This window comes from Ahaetulla prasina, chromosome 6, assembly GCF_028640845.1.
Source record: "Ahaetulla prasina isolate Xishuangbanna chromosome 6, ASM2864084v1, whole genome shotgun sequence".
Taxonomy (NCBI): domain Eukaryota; kingdom Metazoa; phylum Chordata; class Lepidosauria; order Squamata; family Colubridae; genus Ahaetulla; species Ahaetulla prasina.
The window spans coordinates 78,396,353-78,415,862 of NC_080544.1; the positions used below are offsets into that span (position 1 = coordinate 78,396,353).

Genomic DNA, 19,510 nt, shown 5'->3' on the forward strand with positions numbered 1-19,510 from the left:
CATAGCCATAATCTGGTTGGTCCTATGGATATTTCCAGTCCAGGCATGGTGGTTTATGTACCATCAAGGTTTTCATGATCAGTGAGCCCCTAACCTGTTCTTTCAGGTTTTCCAATGATATGCTCATTGCCAATGTTACTGAGTCAATCCACTTTGCTGATTTTCAACCTAAAAAAAATTATATTATTTTGATTATAACTTAGATGCCACACAAAAATCTTTGGTAACCAGAAAAATCAACAATGTTGCTACAACTATAATTGTAACATTTAATTACAATTACATGATAAATTTAAATACAACTAAATAAATTTACAGTTAGATGTTTGCTCATTTAAGATATTTTAAAGAAAATCTTTAATTCTTTCTTTCTTGAAAAACCCATAATGTACCCAAAGTAGGATAATTTGAGTCTGAATGCAGGCAGTTAATGTAAGAGGTTTTTTTTATAATCCAATCAACAGCCCTTTTCCTCCCTGGCACCTAATCACAGCACAGACGGGCCTGGCAAATAACTTTTTTCTGTCTCCATATGATGCCACTTTCATCTCATTCCCAGTTCAGGAATGAGCTAGGCTGACTTCATCTTTACATGTGTAAGTGTTAATATAGTATCTTCCTCCTTATTTCAACATTATTTCACAACAGTCTCCAGAAACATCTTGCCTGGCTTTGTTACCCAAAATCAGCCAATTGGAAGGATCTGTAAAGGAAATATAGGATACAGTTCAGCAAAGAGCCTATATATTTCTCTGGGGACAGGCAGTTTGGACCTAGGCAGCTAGTTTGTCGTAGTGATTAAAATAGCAGGCTGGACCCTGTGAGGCTGTGAGTTCTAATCCCAACTCAGGCATGAAACCAGCAAGATGACTATGGGCCATTAGAAAGCCTTAGAAAGCAGGCAATGGCAAACCACTTCCAAAGTCCTGCTCAGTAAAGGCAGGGACTTTTCCAGGCAGTTGCCGTAAGTCAAGACTGATTCGAAACGACCCATCACTAATATAGAAATGCCCAATTAAAAGCCTCATGCACTTTTATAACCTTCCATCCAGGGGTGAAGTCCAGCAGGTATCTAACAGGTTCTGGAGAACCGGTAGCAGAAATTTTGAGTCGTTCAGAGAAACCAGCAAACGTCCCAAAATGGGGTGGGAATGGAGATTTTGCAGTATCCTTCCCCTGGAATGGGATGGGAATGGTGATTTTACAATATCCTTCCCCTGCCATGCCCACCAAGCCACGCCTACAGAACCGGTAGGGAAAAATTTTGGATTTTACCCCTGCTTCCCTCGTCATGGTACCGGTATGTACCAGCCTTTACCGAAAGAGCCGCTCCCCCTTCCCAGTTTCTTCAAAACTGCTTCCATTTTCCAAATCAACACTGGTTTTGATATGCAAAAAGCACCGATTCTATACTGCGGTTTAGATCTGGCTATGACGTCGGGCCCGCATCAGATTGAGTAACGTCTGACAGTTCCGGCCGCCCTGACTTTCTCTTAGTCACGCCTAACGGAAAAGATAAGGCAGCTGCCTTCTCCAAAGGGCAGAGGGGCGACGCATCACCCTGATAACCCCCGAGCCCAGCCGCTCACTTTGCCGAGATGGGGCGGGGGGGGAAAGGAAAGCCGAAAGGGCACGCATGCGCACGCGCGGCGTCCGTGCCCTGCCACCCGCCCTCGAGCTTCCAACCAATGGCAGAAGAGAAGGGCCCGAGAGCGGTGGGCGTGGCCGCGGTGGTTAAGGGCTCTGCCCGTCAGTACCGCGACGGGGAAGGTCTACGCGGTTTTGTATACAGTCCGAGCGCGTCGGGGCGCGTGCGGAAGCCGTTTGGCCTTTCTCTTGGCCGCGCGGTGGGTGGCCCCCGGCTATGGCTGCTGGCGAGGGGGGCGACGAAGAGGTGCGAGTGCTGCAGACTCTCCGCGGAAAGATTTGTGAGTCCCTGGGAGGGGTCGACTCTCCGCACCCGCTTCTCTGTGTGTGTCTATGTATTTGTGTACGAGTCGATGGCCAGAGAGAGAGAGGCGGAAAGAGGGAGAGGGAAGTGCGTGTGAGGGCGGAGGTCGGAGACGAGGCTGCAGAGCCGGAAGGAAGTGCCTGTGCCTTGGAGCGGCCTCACTGACTCATGCGCCCCAGCCCTCCAACCCCTGCTGCTTCCCCGGGTGCTGTCGGCGGGTGTGTGCCTGTGTGTAGGAGTAGATTAGTCCGCCTCGTGGCGAAAAGCTACAGGCAGTCGGGGTGGAAGCGCAGTAATTGTGATTAATTTACTTCTTGTTGTCCCTTCTGGTTTTGATGGGTTGCTTTTACCCCACTTTATTGGAGGTTGGGTTTTTTGTTTTTGTTTTTATTAGCCACTCAGATTGCATGGATTAAACCCTCTGGAAAATAAAAGTAAATAGTAGGGAAGTGTCGTGAGAGAAATCAATACACGCACCCACCCACCCCTATCAAAAAGGAAGAGGACTGACTGAAGGTTGAGGGTTGAAGTAAAAAAATAGAAGGGATTTCCAAAAGGAAGATTTTTGCACAGGGATAGATGATGTGTGGGTATAACGTTACTTTTTGGGAACCAGGAGGCTTGTAATCCATTAGGATCGGCATCAGGGTGGAAAAAGCTGGCATGTGAAGTAAAAGGGATGCAGAAGTTAAGCAAGGCAGTCCACTTTTTGTCTTCCCTGAAGCTAACTCTGTTACTTGAAAGCTTTTACTGCATGTTACATTTAATAGTTGTTTCCCAATTCTGACTTTTTATGTGGAAACTTCTGTGTAGTAACACTTAATGTTTTAAGTGAAATTTAATTTAGCTTTATAGCAAGGTAGGCTTATATGACAAATCCTTGACATTTCTCTTCATAGTTAAGTTTCCAGGGGGTTAATTATGTTAGCCTATTGAACAACAAATTGTGTTTTGACAGATTTAAAAATAACATTTAAGGCTTAAAAGTAACATACCAAAGAATACTTACTTACAAATCCTATATAACATTAACACTCTAGGTTGTATCATGTCAAAACAATATTTGAGACCTATAGTTCAAATATTAATGCCATTGTTATCACCTGATCTTTATAATAGGTTACAAGTAGATGTGATAGAGAAATGAAAGTGTGAATATGTTGTAAAACTGTAACTAGTCTTGCAAACCAACAGCGTTTCTAGTAGTATAACAAGATAACCTTGATCACACATTAAATGCACATTAAATGCCAAGAGAAACTACTGATTTAAACTGAGCCTACCATTGATGTATTTGGTAAATGGTGTATTTCATGTATTTGGTAAATGGTTTACAACTGATTGGATGTAGCCATTACTACAATAGTGTTTAAATTGTATTTTTATGTGTAAGAAACTTTATGTACATGTATATAGAAATGCAGCTCCAGGTCTTAGAAATTATTAGAACAATTATAAATGAAAAACACCAGTGCATATAAAAATTTGAAAATGACATATCGGTATATGACATCTACAGTACAATTACATGTTTAGCAACCCTTTGGGTTATTGTTCAACATTGTCCTTAATAAATTGTCATAGTTCAAAACGTATCTTCTGAAACTTTTGTAGATACCAAAAGTTTTTACTTTGCATTCCAAATTTAATTTATAACTTGGAATAGAAGTTTCACTTTTCCTGGTTTCACTCCAGTTCTTAAATATTTTTAATCTTTGAGAAAAGAATACAAATTAATGCAAATATTATTTCTGAAAGATCTCTGAGGTGAAGGAATGAGACCAATTAAAATGCCTATGGAATGGTTGAAAAGGGTTCATCTAATGATTTTTACCAATTCATAACAATGAGCTTCTCTAACATCTTACCCTTAGCCTGAAGTTTATTCTGAAAAATAAATTGAACTGCATACCTATGTTTGATAGGTAGATAACAGTATATTTGTTTAGGAAATGCATTTGTATTGATTATAATTTTAGTATGTTAAATAGTTATAACTGTAACCATGACATTTTAATAAAAATGTTAGCATTTATAGATTTTAATTTCTAAATTGTTCTTCTGGATAAAAGAGACATTTTGACAAGAAACCTTTTTATGTACTTTATCAGGAAATTTTATAAATGACAACAGTGTGGGAGGAGAATGTTATATTTATTATTATTATTAAACATGATATAACTGTCTTATCAAAATGGATTGAAAGTTAATGTTGCTGGCAAAGGGAGATCTTAATTTGAAGACAGAAAATGTAAATTATAGTCTGAAATATAAGGAATAGAAAAGTGATAATGTTATTAGTCAATTTTAGGGTAACAGGAACAAACAGGATGTAGTGGTTTTGTTGAAATGGGAGGAACTGAAGTACTTTCATGTAACTCAAATGTAACCCATTTCCTTTCTCATGCATTTGAAATAATTGCAAGAAAAATATTTCAATGAAAATGTATTTTGCAATATAGTCTTCTGTTCTAGATTTGATTTATGATATATGATTGATGCCTGCTTTCAAAATTTTACTATTTACAGTGTAAATTAAAGTTTCAAAATACAGACTTAGGCTTGCTAGCCAATGGTATTTGATTTGATTTTTATCTCAATCAAAATTTGTGCTGTATCAGTTTCTCACTGAGATGCTAGATTTAGTTGTAAGGAATAAGAATAAGATTAAAGCATATCCCAATTCTTACCAAACCATTTTTTAGAACTATTGCATTTCACTCTGCTTATGTATTTAATTAAACTAATGAAGTATTTAATTTCATATATGTATGGGTATGCATATATATTTTTGGGCTTTGGAATATATTTATACATGTCTGACATTGGATACCCAAAAAATATATACTTCAACATGCTTTGTATGCTAATAATACGATTTTTTTTTTAAAAAGGTATTCTTTTTCATTTAGTATTTGTTAGTGTTGTGTAATAATCTAGATTTTAAGGGAGAAATAAGATATGATGCCTTCAGTATCAAACATGCTTTTTCTGGCCACATAAATCCGAGAAGAAGCATTTTTAAATGATTTGCTTAATTAATTCACTTGTATGTGTCATTTAATTTTTTTTCCAAGTTGAATTCAGATCGCTACAAATCCCTAGTTTTTTTATAGTGTCTTTGTAATTTTTTTAGATAATAAGATTATTGAGATAATAGGTTAAGTTTCTTAAATATCTCTACTAAACTAAGGTTACCTTACTTGTAGATGTCTTAATATGGGGCTGTACACTTGTCCTTAATGTAGATTTCTGAGAGGTTTGCTTCTCAAAATAGTTGAAATATGAATGAAAATTAGATGAGATTTGGATGAGATTAAAATATGATGTATAGTTAGGCTACATTAATGATGTGATTGCATTTTTTTCAATCTTGTGACTTTATTATATGTGTTTCCTAATCATACAGGCTGGGTTTTATGGAAACTGTGTTTCACCACAAGAGCTCCAATATTGTGGTAGACTAATTTATAGCAGTACATACGATAATAATGTTTACTGGCTACTTTCAGTGTGCTGTTATTTTTTTTAACTTGATGAGAATAAAAGGCATTTCAACATTTCATTTGTAAATTGATTGTACCATGATTTTCTTCTACACGAATTAAAAATATTTCATTTTGTCATTAGGTCAAGCCAAAAATTTAGTGCCATATTCAGGACCAAATAAAATGAGAGACTGCTTTTGTACAATCAATTTGGATCAGGAAGAAGTGTTTCGTACTCAAGTGGTAGAAAAATCTTTAAGGTGAGCTTCTAATCATGCTGTCAGCCTTACTAAAACTAAGCCTTAGTTAGAAAGCAAACCTTAGTTAAATCAAAAAATTGAAGAGGTATTTTATTCATTAGATTTATCTATAGTATTAATATATTGTTGATTGTCTAAATAATATATCACTTAGTGTAGCAGATGTTCATCAGAGCTCTGTTTGTTATATTATGTTTCTATTAATTGGAACTGAGGGTACAGAAGGAATAGAAATGTGCAAAATTAGTTGATCCAGGAACAGTCTTGGACAACTCAATTTCTTCCTGGACCATAAAGTCATCAGAGTTGGCTTGGTAGATTCTAGAAGTAAATCATGGATTGGAAGGAAGCCTAATAACAATAATAATAACAACAACAACAACAACAACAACAACAACAACAACAACAGAGTTGGAAGGGACCTTGGACGCCGCCTAGTCCAACCCCCTGCCCAGGCAGGAAACCCTACACCATCTCAGACAGATGGTTATCCAACATTTTCTTAAAAATTTCCAGTGTTGGAGCATTCACGACTTCTGCAGGCAAGTCGTTCCACTTATTAATTGTTCTAACTGTCTGGGTATTTCTCCTTAGTTCTAAGTTGCTTTTTTCCTTGATTAGTTTCCCCCATTGCTTCTTGTTCTACCCTCAGGTGCTTGAGTTAGAATAATCTCATCTAGCTTCCTTAGTTCACATCTCTGGAAGATGACAATCAAGCCTCAATTGAATAATTCTAGTATTCAAGCCTGTTCCACTGCTAAGCATCTGCTAATGTAAATGTTTTTTCTTGGTGTCCAATTGAAGTCTGCTTCTTTGTAATTTAAAAACATAATTTCTTATCTTGCCCACTGGTGCAGCACAGAATAAGGCTTCAGTTATTTGAAAACAGCTGTCCTATCTTCGCACAGGAATTTCTCCTTCATACTAAGCATCTCTAACTAGGATTTTGCCATAATGGAAAAACAGTATCAGGGAAACCGAATGCATCAATGCTAGCGGCTATTGCTGGACACTACAGCAAGATGCATTGGACTCTGAGTACAAACAAAAATCAGCAAAACACTTTTGGCTTGATAGCAGACACATGCAATTAAAAAACAATAATTAATTTCATATTTCTCAAGATTCCTATGTATTGCAGTAATTCTGAAATTATATTTGTGTTCAGTTTGAAGGGGTCTATCATAATCGCTTCAGGAAGCAAAACTTGGATAAAACTTTGTTATCCAGTGTAATCTTTTTCCTCGCACGGTTGGTCAATTTAGCCTACTGACCCAGTAAGACACTTAGATCCTTTTTGCATAGTTTTGCCCAGTATGATCTTGCCCAGTCTACACTTATGCATTTAACATTTCCTATGTAAATAAAGGACATTATATTTGTCTTTCCTAATGTGTGGTCTAGTTGTTTTCAGTCAGTTGCCCCAACCGTCAGATTCTTCATGAATTTTGATTGTCCTATACAAGGTTTATTATCATCCTGATCTTTGTCATATGTAAATTAGATCATATTATTTAATCACTCATAAATCAAAAATGCATTATATAGTACAGAGCTTAGAATGGAGCTCTGCTTTATTTTTCAGTTTATATAGCCATATTATCTTGCATAAAGCTAGTTCGGCACAGTAGTTAATATGCTGACCTAGAAATCAGGAGACTGGAGTTCTAGGTCTCTTTTAGGCATGAAAGCTGCCTGGGTGATTGAGACCAGTCACTCTTTCTCAACCCAACCCACCTTTCAGGACTGCTCTGGAGTAAATAGGCAGAAATATTAGCTATGTTTGCTTCTTTGAGTTGACCAAATATGTATAGGGGAGCATAATAATGATTCTATGTAGTTTACAATAAAATCACCAATTATGCCAATCACTAATTCTTTCCAGCTTGACATAAAGCTGCACTTAATAAGTAGAGTTGTTCAACAAGTTTTGTATCCATCCGTCTGAAGTATCACAGTCCAACTTGTCTTTTCATCTTCTCTTCTGGTATTTCATAGACTTTGTCAAATGCTTTCTTTAGATAAGTTACACTAAATGGACAATATACAGTCCATTTATTAAAAAGGATAATAGTTTGATTTGGCGTGACCAGTTCTTAATAATGCCGAACAATACATTTGTTCAAAAATTGACTGCTGACCCATCTATAATTACATAACATTTCTCCTTCTCCAGTCCTTCAGCACCAACGTCCATCCATGATTTCTCAAAAATAGAAGGATTTTGAACAAAACATCTGTTTTGTGTTCCTTCAAGATTTTAAGATGTAATTGATCTAAAACTTAACTGATAAACTGATGACTAATTATCTTGGATTGTAATTCCTTTCTTATGACAGTTCTGCTTACATCCATCTGAAGAGGTTCCCCTTTGGAGATGAGAAAAAAGTAAAGTAGAAAATTTTTGCCCTCTATTCATCCTTGTTTCCATCCTATGATCATCTTCTTCATACCTCCTCTTTCCTCTTACTTCTGACGTCATTTAAAAAGGCATTGTTCCTCAAAATTCTTTTGTTCCCTATCCTATCCCAATATTCTTTCTAAAATTATTGGCTATTTGCTTGGTGATTGCACCTATTCTTCTTTTCCTAAATAATCCTTTTGATTCTTAGTTTAGCTGAAAGCTATTTATGCTTCCACAACATTTTTTCCGTGACTTTTTTTGAATTTTCATTGAAATAGAAGGTGAGTGTACATTCAGTACTGTCAAACCAAGAACCAAGAACATATGTAGAATTACATCTGTAGTTTTCTTTAGTGTTCTTAAAGACAGAATCTTGCAAACTAAATTGACTATGCATAACTGTATATACGATATATATTCTGTGCACTGCTAGGCAGCAAGCATTTAAAGTTCATTCCTACAGACTAAACTTCAAGCTCCATTGTCTCTTTGCATTCTGGAAAGCAACCCCTTCCTCCAGGGAATCCACACTTACAGTCCACCACAAGTACCTTCCTTTTGAGAAGTCTTCTATCTCCTTTGGCCCAAGGATTTCTGTCAAAGGTGACAGAAGTTTTTTCAAAACTTCTTAAAATTGACTCTCCTAAAATCTAATGTGTATGCACAACCATCTCCCAGGTTTTTTTTCTTTCTGTATGTTGGACTACTGCTAGCAAGGCAGGACTGGAATCAATTAGGCAAATTCAAATCCAAGCATTCCTGAAAAGTGATTTTTTTGTTTGGAAAAAATACAAAGCCATAATGACAGAATTCCAGTGATGACAGTGTTTCAACTGCAAACACTTTTCATAGATTTCAGACTTTTTTGCATTTTATCCTTTCACATGCCCTCATAAAGGATTACTTAGCCCCAGTTTGGGGAAGGGAAAAGCTCTGTTTGTTTAGAAAACAATCTGATTTGTGATCATGTTGTCCTTCAATGACAGCATGAGATTTAACTCTCCCATTCTAGTATGTTAAATTCACAATAATAAGGTAATTTCCTCCCAAAATTTCTAGTGCTTTTAGCTCTTCAGTGAAAACCTCCTTATTAATTAGATCATACTGGAACATCCAATCTTCTCATATTTTTTCAGCTTTCTGGAAAAGCCATAAAGCAAGACCACAGAGGAATTTTTGTGACTTTGCAATATTGGCTAAGTTGGTGGAAATGTGGGTATTTTAAATCTCCATTATTAATGCCTCTGAATTCTAGAAGGTTCTGAATTCTAGCTTGGAACAGCATTATCCCTATCTTCTACCTGACCTGGCTCAATCAGTATCATGTCAGCAAGATAATATTTTTTGCTATTTATTCTTCTCTGTGTTCTTAGGCAATCTCTCTAAATTAGGCCTTTGTGCTCAGATTCTTGGTTGCCTATACATATGGACTTCCTTCACATAAAATGTTGCTTCTCCCATTTTTTTCTGGCCTATTCTATTTCAGTAAATTGCATGAGGTTCATCTCACCAAGTTACAGTAGGGTCTATTGAATCACACTTGCTTTCCTGCATTTAGATTTTATTTTTTCTGTTTGTTCCTTATACTCTCCTGAGGAACAATCTACCTTATAAGTCAAGGATAGCCACTATTCTTAAGACATTCTGGAAACAGGTAAAAACTTGATACTGGACAGTTTCCAAAAAGTTTCTGGAGTTTTTATATAGAGAATGGCATTTGCAAGAACAGTGAAAGGTTCTTAGGAGTAATTTTATTTTTGTTTAATAAAATATGTATCCTAATGTTAATTAGGAAGGCTATGCTAAAATTAGCAGAATTAATTCTTTATGTTCAGAAGGAAAATCCCTTTATTAAAATTTGTAACTTACAAATATAAAGCAGACAAGTTGCAAAATAATCAGGTAGTTTACTGATTTGTTTTCACAGTCCATTTTTTGGAGAAGAGTTTTACTTTGAAATACCAAGAATATTCCAGTATTTATCATTCTATATTTATGACAAAAATGTTCTACAGAGGGACCTGCGTATAGGTAAGAAATAACAATTGACGTATTAATACTCATGGGTTGTTTTGTTATATTAAATGTAAATTGTTGACCATTAAGGGCATGCATTTCATTCTTTAAAATATAAAATATTTGTTCTACATGATGTGAAGCTCAGGTGATTTTCTATCCCAAATGTCTAATTAATACTTGCTATTTGAACGATCATCAGTCTGCTAAATAGGATGTTCTGGGATAACATGCAAAACCAGACATTTCATTCTGAACTTTTTTTCTTCATTCATCTTCAAACAATGATGATCATATTTTCTTAATGCTAGAATGAAACATACTGGTAGATTGTATTTTTAAAATGTGTTTTAGGTTACAGAGTATTCTGATGCAAATCTTTTCTAGACCTGTGTTAGATGAACATAATACTAATTTTTAAATTAATATGCCCATTCGATTTTTCTTTTAGGTAAAATAGCTATCAAAAAAGAAGATTTGAGCACATATTCTGGCAAGGAAACGTGGTTTATACTTCAACCAGTTGATTCTAACTCAGAAGTTCAGGTAAAATCAAATAAACATGAAAACTAATGCTGATGTGTGCGTATATGTGTGTGTAGTGGTGCTTAGTGTAGTGGTGTAGTGTTTATAAATGCATGTGTATTAGCTATATTTCTGCATAATTATAACCTAAATGTGATCTATTTTCCATGTAAGTCCTAAAATTAGATAAAAAGAATTAAACAAGCCAAAAACATTATACTTGTTCATTTATTCATTTGGGGAAAATGTATATGGCAAAAGTATGTGAACTTCTAGGATTATCAGATCATTTGAAGAGAAAATTAGAGGTCATTATTGATGTCATCAGTGGGATGTTAATCAGGTGTGACTGTGAAGTCCTGCCTTATTTAAACAAAAGAATTCTGGGTATTTGCTATCAAAGTCTGATCTTCACAATGCAAGTATGTGGAAGTGTGTCTTGACTTGAAGAAAGGAGATTTCTGAGAACTTCTAAAAATTCATTGTTGATGCTTATTTCTAAAGGGTTTGGATTCCACCAGTCCACCACCGGGTAGATTATATACAAATGGAGGCAGTAAACCATTGTTACTCTTCCCAGGAGTGATTGACAATCCAAGATCATCCCAAAAGCAATGTGGGATTGGGAGGTCTCAAAGAAAATCAGGATAATGTCTAAGGAACTAGAAATGTCTCTTGCAGTCTCTAGTTCATGGGAACTCCCAATAGTGGAATACTGAGCAATAATGGTATACATAGGAGAGTTGCAAGGAGAAAACAATTATTTTCCAAAAAGTACATAGCTACTCATCTACAGCTTGTGAAAAACTATGTGGATAAGCCAGATTTTTGTGGGTGGGGGGGATGTTCTGTAGACAGATGAGTCTAAAATAGATTATTTTGGCTGGAATGAAAAGCATTATGTTCAGTGAAAGACAGGCACTATATTCTAGCTTAAAAACCTTATGCCATCTTATCAAACATGGTAATGGCAGTATCACAGTTGGGGCTGCTTTGCTGCTTCTGGACCAGGATGGCTTGCCATCACTGATAGAACTATGAATTCTGAATTATACCAGAAAATTGTATATGATAATGTCAAAGTATCTGTTCATAAGTTTAAAAGAAAAAATGGGTCATTCAACAAAACAGTTATCCAGAACACACAAGTCGTAAAACTAAAGAATGGAGAAGGAATTTAATGTTTTGGAATGGTCAAATCAAAATCCTTACTTGTAGAAATGGCGTGGAAGGACTTGAATCAAGGAAGCCCACCAACATCCCTGAGTTGAATTTATTCTGTAAAGAAGAATGGACTAAAATTCCTCCAAGCCAGTATTGAGGACTGAATAACAGTTACTGGAACATTAATTGCAGTTATTGCTGTTCATGGGGGCCACACTAGCAAAGGTTCACATACTTTTGCCACATATTTGGAAAGTGTGTTTCTCTTGAGAAAGTGAGGCTAATAAATAAGCCATTCTTAGCCACTACCAGAATGCACAGCTGATGTACCTAATTATTTCTTAGTATCTGCTCTGCTAAATCAGCCAATAGGACAGTATAATCTGTAAAATAACTAATGCCAGGAAAAAAAGATGTACTGAGGATCTATTTTGATTTCATGAGCTCAGTATTTTTGTAACTGGACATATTTCAAACTTATTACTTATTAATTTTCCCCAGATTGAATAACTAATACAGGTAGTCCTTGACTACATTTTTTAGCGACCATTCGAAGTTACAGTGGCACTGGAAGTCACAATGCTGACTTAAAACTAGTACTTGCACATACAGTACAACTGTTGCAGCATCCCCATGGTCATGAGATCAAAATTGGAGTGGTTGGCAATCGGTATGCATTTATGACAGTTGCAGCATCCCAGGGCCATATGATTGCTATTTGCAACCTTCCCAGGGAGCTTCTGACAAGCAAAGTCAGTGGGGAAAGTCAGATTCCTTTAACAACTGTATTATTAACTTAACAACTGCAAGCGATTTGCTTAACCACCATGGCAAAAAAGGTTGTAAAATTGAGTATGACTCGCTTAACAACTGCCTTAACAATGGAAATTCTGATCTCTATTCGAATTGGTCTTAAGTCAAAGGACCTGTATTAGAGATGCTTAATGTGTGGGAGGATGGACACGCTCTAGTAAAAAAGCATTTATTGCTTCTTAAATTGTAAACCTGTCTTCTCTGGGATGGGTACATCTAAAAAATAAAATGACTAAGAGGGCAGGGCTTGAATGTATACACAGAACCATTTTTATGTAAGAAATATGAAGCAATTGTAGCCTCTATAAGCTGGTATCATTTAGAACTGACCGCTGATTGGAGATTATGGAAAATACAGTAAAATACAGTATAAAAGAAATGAGAAGAAAAACAATTATACAAGTAATTTCAAATATAAGCCATCTAAGAAATAATTGATTTCCAGTGATTTCTTTATGGGAAGAGAACAATTTTCCAGGTTAAAAATACAGGTAGTACTCAACATACAACCACAACTAGAACCAGAATTTCTGTTTTAAGTCATTGTGATCATAAATTGACTCATCATGTGACTGGACCTGATTTTATGACCATGTTTATCATGGTTGGAAGTTGTACCGCACAGTTGTTAAGTGTGATCCAGTTTAACTAATGGTGTTTTTTGCCATTTTTTGCTAAAAAAGACAGAAAAATAAATAAATCATGATCACAAAACTTTGAAACACTAAAAATGGTCATAAATGTGAGCCAGTTGTCAAGCACTCAGATTGCCATTATGTAATGATGGAGGGGGATTGGCGATGGTCATAAGTTCAAATTTAGATGGGAACTGTCTTTTTGGAGACTGTTAATTCAAACTATCATTAGGTAAGCAGTCATAAATTAAGGATTATAACTCTAGTGTGCTTAGCACATCTGACAATGGCTAAATTAAAGATTTTCATAAATCTATATCTTGAAATATTAATCATCCTGTAATTATTGTAGGGTGGGTTATTGTTTTCGGGTTGTTCTGTGCTGTTGTTATTGCTGTTAGTTTCTATAGCAATATGAATCAGTTCAGGAGAAAAATAAGCCCCAGAAAGATAAATACAGGTTGTTCTCATTTGCAACCACAGTTAGGACAAGCAATTTGGTCGTTAAGTGAAGCAGTTGCTAAGTGAAACTACAACTGTGCTTTTGTCTTACTCCAGCTTTGCTTGTTATAGAGACCTGAAAAAGTCTCTAAATTTAAATCATCAATAGTTGCTAAATAAGGCAGTCACTAAACAAGAACTACCTGAATTCATGATTCTCCATTTAGGATTAATTTTCTACCATATGTTCTCTTTGATAGTTTTTATTAACGTGGATCATCAGCTTCCATGTTATCAGTTGTTCCTTAGAGGAAGTAGAAGCAATATCTATTGTTTGTTAATATTAATTGCTTAATATTTAGCATCCTGGTGGAATTTATTAAGTAAATAATAATTTACATCCAACATTTTCAGAGGAAGATGTTAATTGGTAAGATTTGGGGTTTTATTCTTTATGGTAAGATTTCAGTTTTTGCGCTAATGTTTTTATAATCTGATGGTAACTTTTGGAAAACATTTTGAAAACATGCAGAACAGTATTGGCAACATAATAAGAAATATAATTTGACAGACTTTCAACTCAGTGTTTTTCCTCTTTGTCAACAGGGGAAAGTTCATCTTGAATTAAAATTAAATGAACTGATTACAGATAATGGATCTGTATGCCAGCAGCTAGTAGTACAGTAAGGCTATTCATGAATTCTTTTCAAAAAATGTTTGCTTATGTAAATTAAATAAATAGATTAAAATGTTATTACTGAATCATTATAACTAAGTAGAAAAAGTTCCAATTGTAAAACACCTTTGAATTTTATTTTTATTTAATAATGATTGCATTCCTTAAAAAACTTACAATTCAATTTTATGAACTTGGGAAAATATTACTTTTTCCATCTTTTTTTTTAAAGAATTCTGCTATCTAACATGAGATCTATCAGTTTTCATTTACTTTTTCCAACTGCAAATTTCATATTTGGAGGATGGGAAAGAGAAGATACAGTTAAAGCAAGCCTTGTATACCTAAACTTTAAGATCACAGTGTTTGAGCATGTTATAAAATGTTATGTAACTGACGGGATATGTGTATACTGGACCCAGTAATATTTGAGGGTTTTTTATGTATTTTAAGGAAATCTAAACTTGTATCTAATTAAAAGTAAACAAAACACTTAAATATATGGAAAGGCACAAAAAGATAAACATTACCAAGATTTTATTTTGATAGATAACATGGTAAATCTTGACAAACATACATACAGTTTTTCTTTCAGGTACAGTAGGAGGCATTAATACCTTGGTTCTGAGCCCTTATCAGTCAGGTAGCTTTCAAAGAAATGATTTCATGCTCCAAACTGATCATTAACAAGGAAAATGTAACTTAAGGTTTCTGAAATTCTTACTTTTCAGAATTTCAAATGTTATTTTATGTTTTCATAGGGATCTTGAACAATCCATATATTAATTAGTATATAAGGTACAGTATTAAAAACATCATATAATCTATAATATAAAAGACTTGAAGGTTATAGAAGCAATGGGTGGACCCATTTTATTGGGGTTTAGCTGAAGTCTGCTGTTCCCCATCCAGACCCCTACAGCCTCCAGACATCATAAAAGGATGTTCAGTGCAGCACACTTCATCCCGGACAGAGATATATAGCTGGGTATCATCAGCTTATGGAGATGCCTTGTCTCACACAGACAGATGGTTTTTATTCATATTGTTAAACATACTTTTTTCACTGTGTTTTTAACCCTGTAGAAATTACCTTGTAATTCTATATGTACCACATCTGTATTGGCTCAGAATTTCAGAAGATCCAGCAACAAATTTCCCATTAATTCTTTCTCTATGTTTCAAGCAAATCAAGGAATAAATTCCTTCTAGCAGTACTAATTCTAAATAAATATGCCACTTGAGATGAGCCCTGTTATATAGCAGGAGAGTTTTGAAAATCTGCCTTTTAAAGAAAGCCTTAGGAGGAGATACAGGAGAAGTTGAACTCCCATCCTAACGTGGTTGGAAATTTTGTTCTCAGTAGGATTTAGTTTGTTCTTAATGTTTAATAATGTTACGTTATTATTTCATTTATTACACTATTATTGTATTTTAACCTTTTTATTGCAGTAGCCCATCTCTCTGAATAATTATTACTATTGTTGAGCTCCAGTTACCACTAGAGAGTTCTTTCTAAACGAAATTGGAATCTATCTTCTGTAACATAAACCTGTTATAACATTGCCTGGTTTCTGGAATAAGAGATGACAGGTCTTTCTGTGTGAGTTTTTCAGGTTTTTGAAGAATGATATCACATCCCATTCCCAATTTATTCTTTCAAGATTAAATGCACATAGCTTCTAGAATGGAGCAGGTATAAAAAAAAATCTAATGACTTAGAATTATTAATAGATGTTCTTAAAAGTTACTGATAAGACAATGAAAACTGAAAACATGGTTGTTGGCCTGTGTGTAGAATATAATATGTACCCAACACCAGCTGAAAGTTGGATTAGCACAATTTATTTTTCACTTATCTATCAGATGTGATATACTTTACATGAACTGCAACTGGACTAGTAATGTCCTTTTTTCTTTTTCTTTTTCTTTTTTAATTCTAGGTTGAAGGAATGTCATGGGCTACCTCTTATTAATGGGCAAAATTGTGACCCTTATGCTACAGTATCTGTTGTCGGTCCTTCAAGGTAACTAATTAAAATGTATTGAAGTTGCCAAGATAACAATTTAAAATGTACATAAGGTGACAAAATTAGGTTGATATTAGTGCACCAGTTTTCAGTTGATAAATGTCTCATTAACAAATATACAGGGTTAATGCACATTTTAAAATATTTTTATATGATAAATTAAACTGAATTATAGCTCCGCATATTGTGGATGCTCCATATAAGACAATATAGGCATATTTTAAAAAAGTGTTAGTATGCATATTGTGCATGAAAATAATCTGAATAAATTTCAAGTTATTAATATAATGCTCTGGGATAATATTGTGCCTGTAGACTCTCCTTGGCTTTTTGGAGGTACTGTGCCTCATATAATACTTTTTTTTTTTTGGACCAGCCGTGTCACTGTAAAGCCAGTGGATAAACTACAGTCCTAGAGTTGGGAACTTTGGCCTCAACTCTGCTTTTGGATATGGAAGCGGATATGCTGTCTATGGGCAATTCACTGCTCTTACCCCAATTTACATACTAGATTTCTTGGTAAAGAAATGTATATGTAGACTAGTTGAGCTTCTGAAAAAATGTGGGATATAGATTCTATAAAAGGACACATCAGTTGCATCCCCATGACAGCAGTATTATCCACACCATTCATGTGGAATTCAGAACATGCAGTTGGCTAAACTAGAAAACTGTGTATTAAAGAATGCTAGTTTACTGCTGTATTTACAATATTTTGTTGTTCCCCCAAAAATTGTGTGTACTGCTTTCTCTTTATTCAGTATGGTGTGTAAAGATTCCCTCTCTGCTCACCTTGATATTTAGGTTATGAGAAGAAAGTTTAGTCTGCATGGCTCTACTTTCCCCTCAGTCATTGATTCCCTGCTTGAAGAAAATACCTAATAAAAGATTATGTCTCTATATAAAATCATATGAATTTATAAAAGCAATAGTAGATAAAGAGTTTATAAAATGCTAATGTAAACATAAAAAACTGAATTCTGTAATTCATTCTTAATCTGTTTCAGACTGCAATAGATAAATAACATTTCATTTATAAATGTTTATATAATTCTAAATTTCCTTGAAATTTTATGTTTAGTTTTTTTCTAATAAGTATCCCACATAATCAAATTGTAATAGGTTTTTAAATCCTGAATGGCCAAAATCTTTCAATGTATTGAATACAAACTCTGTGTAGTTTGTTTATATATATTTTCACACACAAATATTAACCTAAGTACTTAATATTTTTTTAAATTTTAATGGGACTATACAATTTCAAGGAGTCAGTGATGTAGTTGGATAATTTTTAAAAAGTCTTTCTTTTAATTTTAAACTAAAATTAATTAATTAATTAATCACATAGATTAATCTTATTGATTACAATAATATATTTTAAGATCTGTATAGTAAAGCTGTATTATGTCGGAACAGGAACGATCAAAAGAAGACAAAGGTAAAGAAGAAAACAAGCAATCCACAATTTAATGAAACATTTTATTTTGAGGTAACTAATTTCTTATCAATATAATGTTGACATTCTTCCCATCAATTTATTCTGTACTGCTTTTTCTGTTAGCCATTTAAATGGTAATTATGAATCAATTTGTAAAATTTTGGGATCAGGGTGCAGTGATAGTTTCATATTTTCTTGGGGTGGAAAATCATGAAAAAAATAGAAAGGTTATGATGAACAGTCTATATGTAAAAAAGATTCTAATGACAACAAAAGCTCACAAATTGCAATCATGTGGGCTTCAAGACATTGCAACTGGTTGTAAACAAGCCCGTTATCAAGCTGAATTGTGACCATGTGACTTAAAGGTGCTGCAATGTTTATCTGAGTATAGGTCATAAGTCACTTTTTCCCAAGCCATTGTACCTTTGAACCATCATTAAATGAATGGTCTTAAATTGAGAACTAGGTTTTTATATGCCTTACCTAGCACCAAAAGTTGTTTCAGTTACATAGCGGTGAATGGGAAATATGTATACACTTTGAATTCTAGCATTTTATCTCAGGATGTTTCAATAATGATGTTGGCCTAGAATTAGTAATAGAAAAGTATGAATGGTGATTATTACTGTTGATTTGATAGCTACTATATAGAAACATAAGTACCAGCCTTTTTCTTCTTTTAGCTCCTTTCACTTTAACATGAAAGTTCTGGAATATTTTAAAAGGGTGTATGAGAGATTTATTCTTAAAATAATAGTAAGATAATGGTGCTTATATACTAAACTGCAAGACTGTCATTAAATAGCATTTTTTGTGGCAACTTCTGTATTTTCTGTTTTAAAATTTATTATGTTCTTCCTGGAACAATGCTAGCTGTGGTTGTTTTCACTTAACATCTGAACCTGAACTTAATCCTAGACTTTGTACCAGTTCAGAATAAGATTATAAATGCTATAGGAATATTTTTAAAACTCTTTAAAAATCAAGGGTTAATTAACTAAATTTGTCATGATATCAAAACATGGCCCTAGGGCTTTAACTGAGTAAAACAAAGATTAAGCATGCTTTTCTTATGTTATATATAGATTATTAAAATGCTTTTTAGAGCTGACTATCTTATAGCAGTGACTGTTATCATTGATATATTACAAACTTATTTACTGTAATAATCTTCCTTACATTTCAAGATGTATGTGTTTTTACTTAAAATTTGATCCATTTTCTAGTAACAAACCATGTTAGAAAGGCATAGCTATTAGACTGGATTAAATGGCTACTACTAAAAGAGAAACAAATTAATTTTGTACGTTTTATTTTCAGGTAACTAGGTCCAGTAGTTACACCAAGAAGTCACAATTTCAGGTAGAAGAAGAAGACATTGAGAAACTGGAAGTCAGGTATATTCTTCAACATATTAAGATTAATTTAGATACGGCAATCAAAGCAGAAAATGCTTCTTATAATAAAAATTTAAAAAGTTGCTCTGAAATTGCTGAAAAAGATTGAGATAATTAAAGTTGGGGATAAGGTTCAGTTTAAATCTGGCCTTGAAAGAAAACACGCCTTCAAAAACAGCAGTTGAAGCATATTCAGAAACAATTTATTATAGCATTTATTCTGATTGTATATAATAAGCATCTGTAGCTAATAAGTAAATCATATTACG

General features: G+C 34.4%; 1 protein-coding gene across 3 annotated transcripts in view; it reads left to right on the forward strand.

Moving 5' to 3' along the window:
• The first annotated feature begins 1,725 nt into the window (after window positions 1–1,725).
• RASA2 (RAS p21 protein activator 2) overlaps window positions 1,726–19,510 on the forward strand; it is a 51,694-nt gene continuing 33,909 nt past the window's right edge. For 2 of the 3 annotated variants that reach the window (XM_058187674.1, XM_058187675.1), the window contains exons 1-8: window positions 1,726–1,928; window positions 5,582–5,699; window positions 10,031–10,134; window positions 10,571–10,665; window positions 14,304–14,380; window positions 16,317–16,400; window positions 17,820–17,892; window positions 19,165–19,241. In XM_058187674.1, the coding sequence (XP_058043657.1) occupies window positions 1,865–1,928; window positions 5,582–5,699; window positions 10,031–10,134; window positions 10,571–10,665; window positions 14,304–14,380; window positions 16,317–16,400; window positions 17,820–17,892; window positions 19,165–19,241 (692 nt within the window). In that variant the 5' untranslated portion in view covers window positions 1,726–1,864. Of the gene's footprint in view, window positions 1,929–5,581; window positions 5,700–10,030; window positions 10,135–10,570; window positions 10,666–14,303; window positions 14,381–14,457; window positions 15,977–16,316; window positions 16,401–17,819; window positions 17,893–19,164; window positions 19,242–19,510 lie in introns of those variants that run through there. The other variant, XM_058187676.1, reaches the window with a different exon arrangement.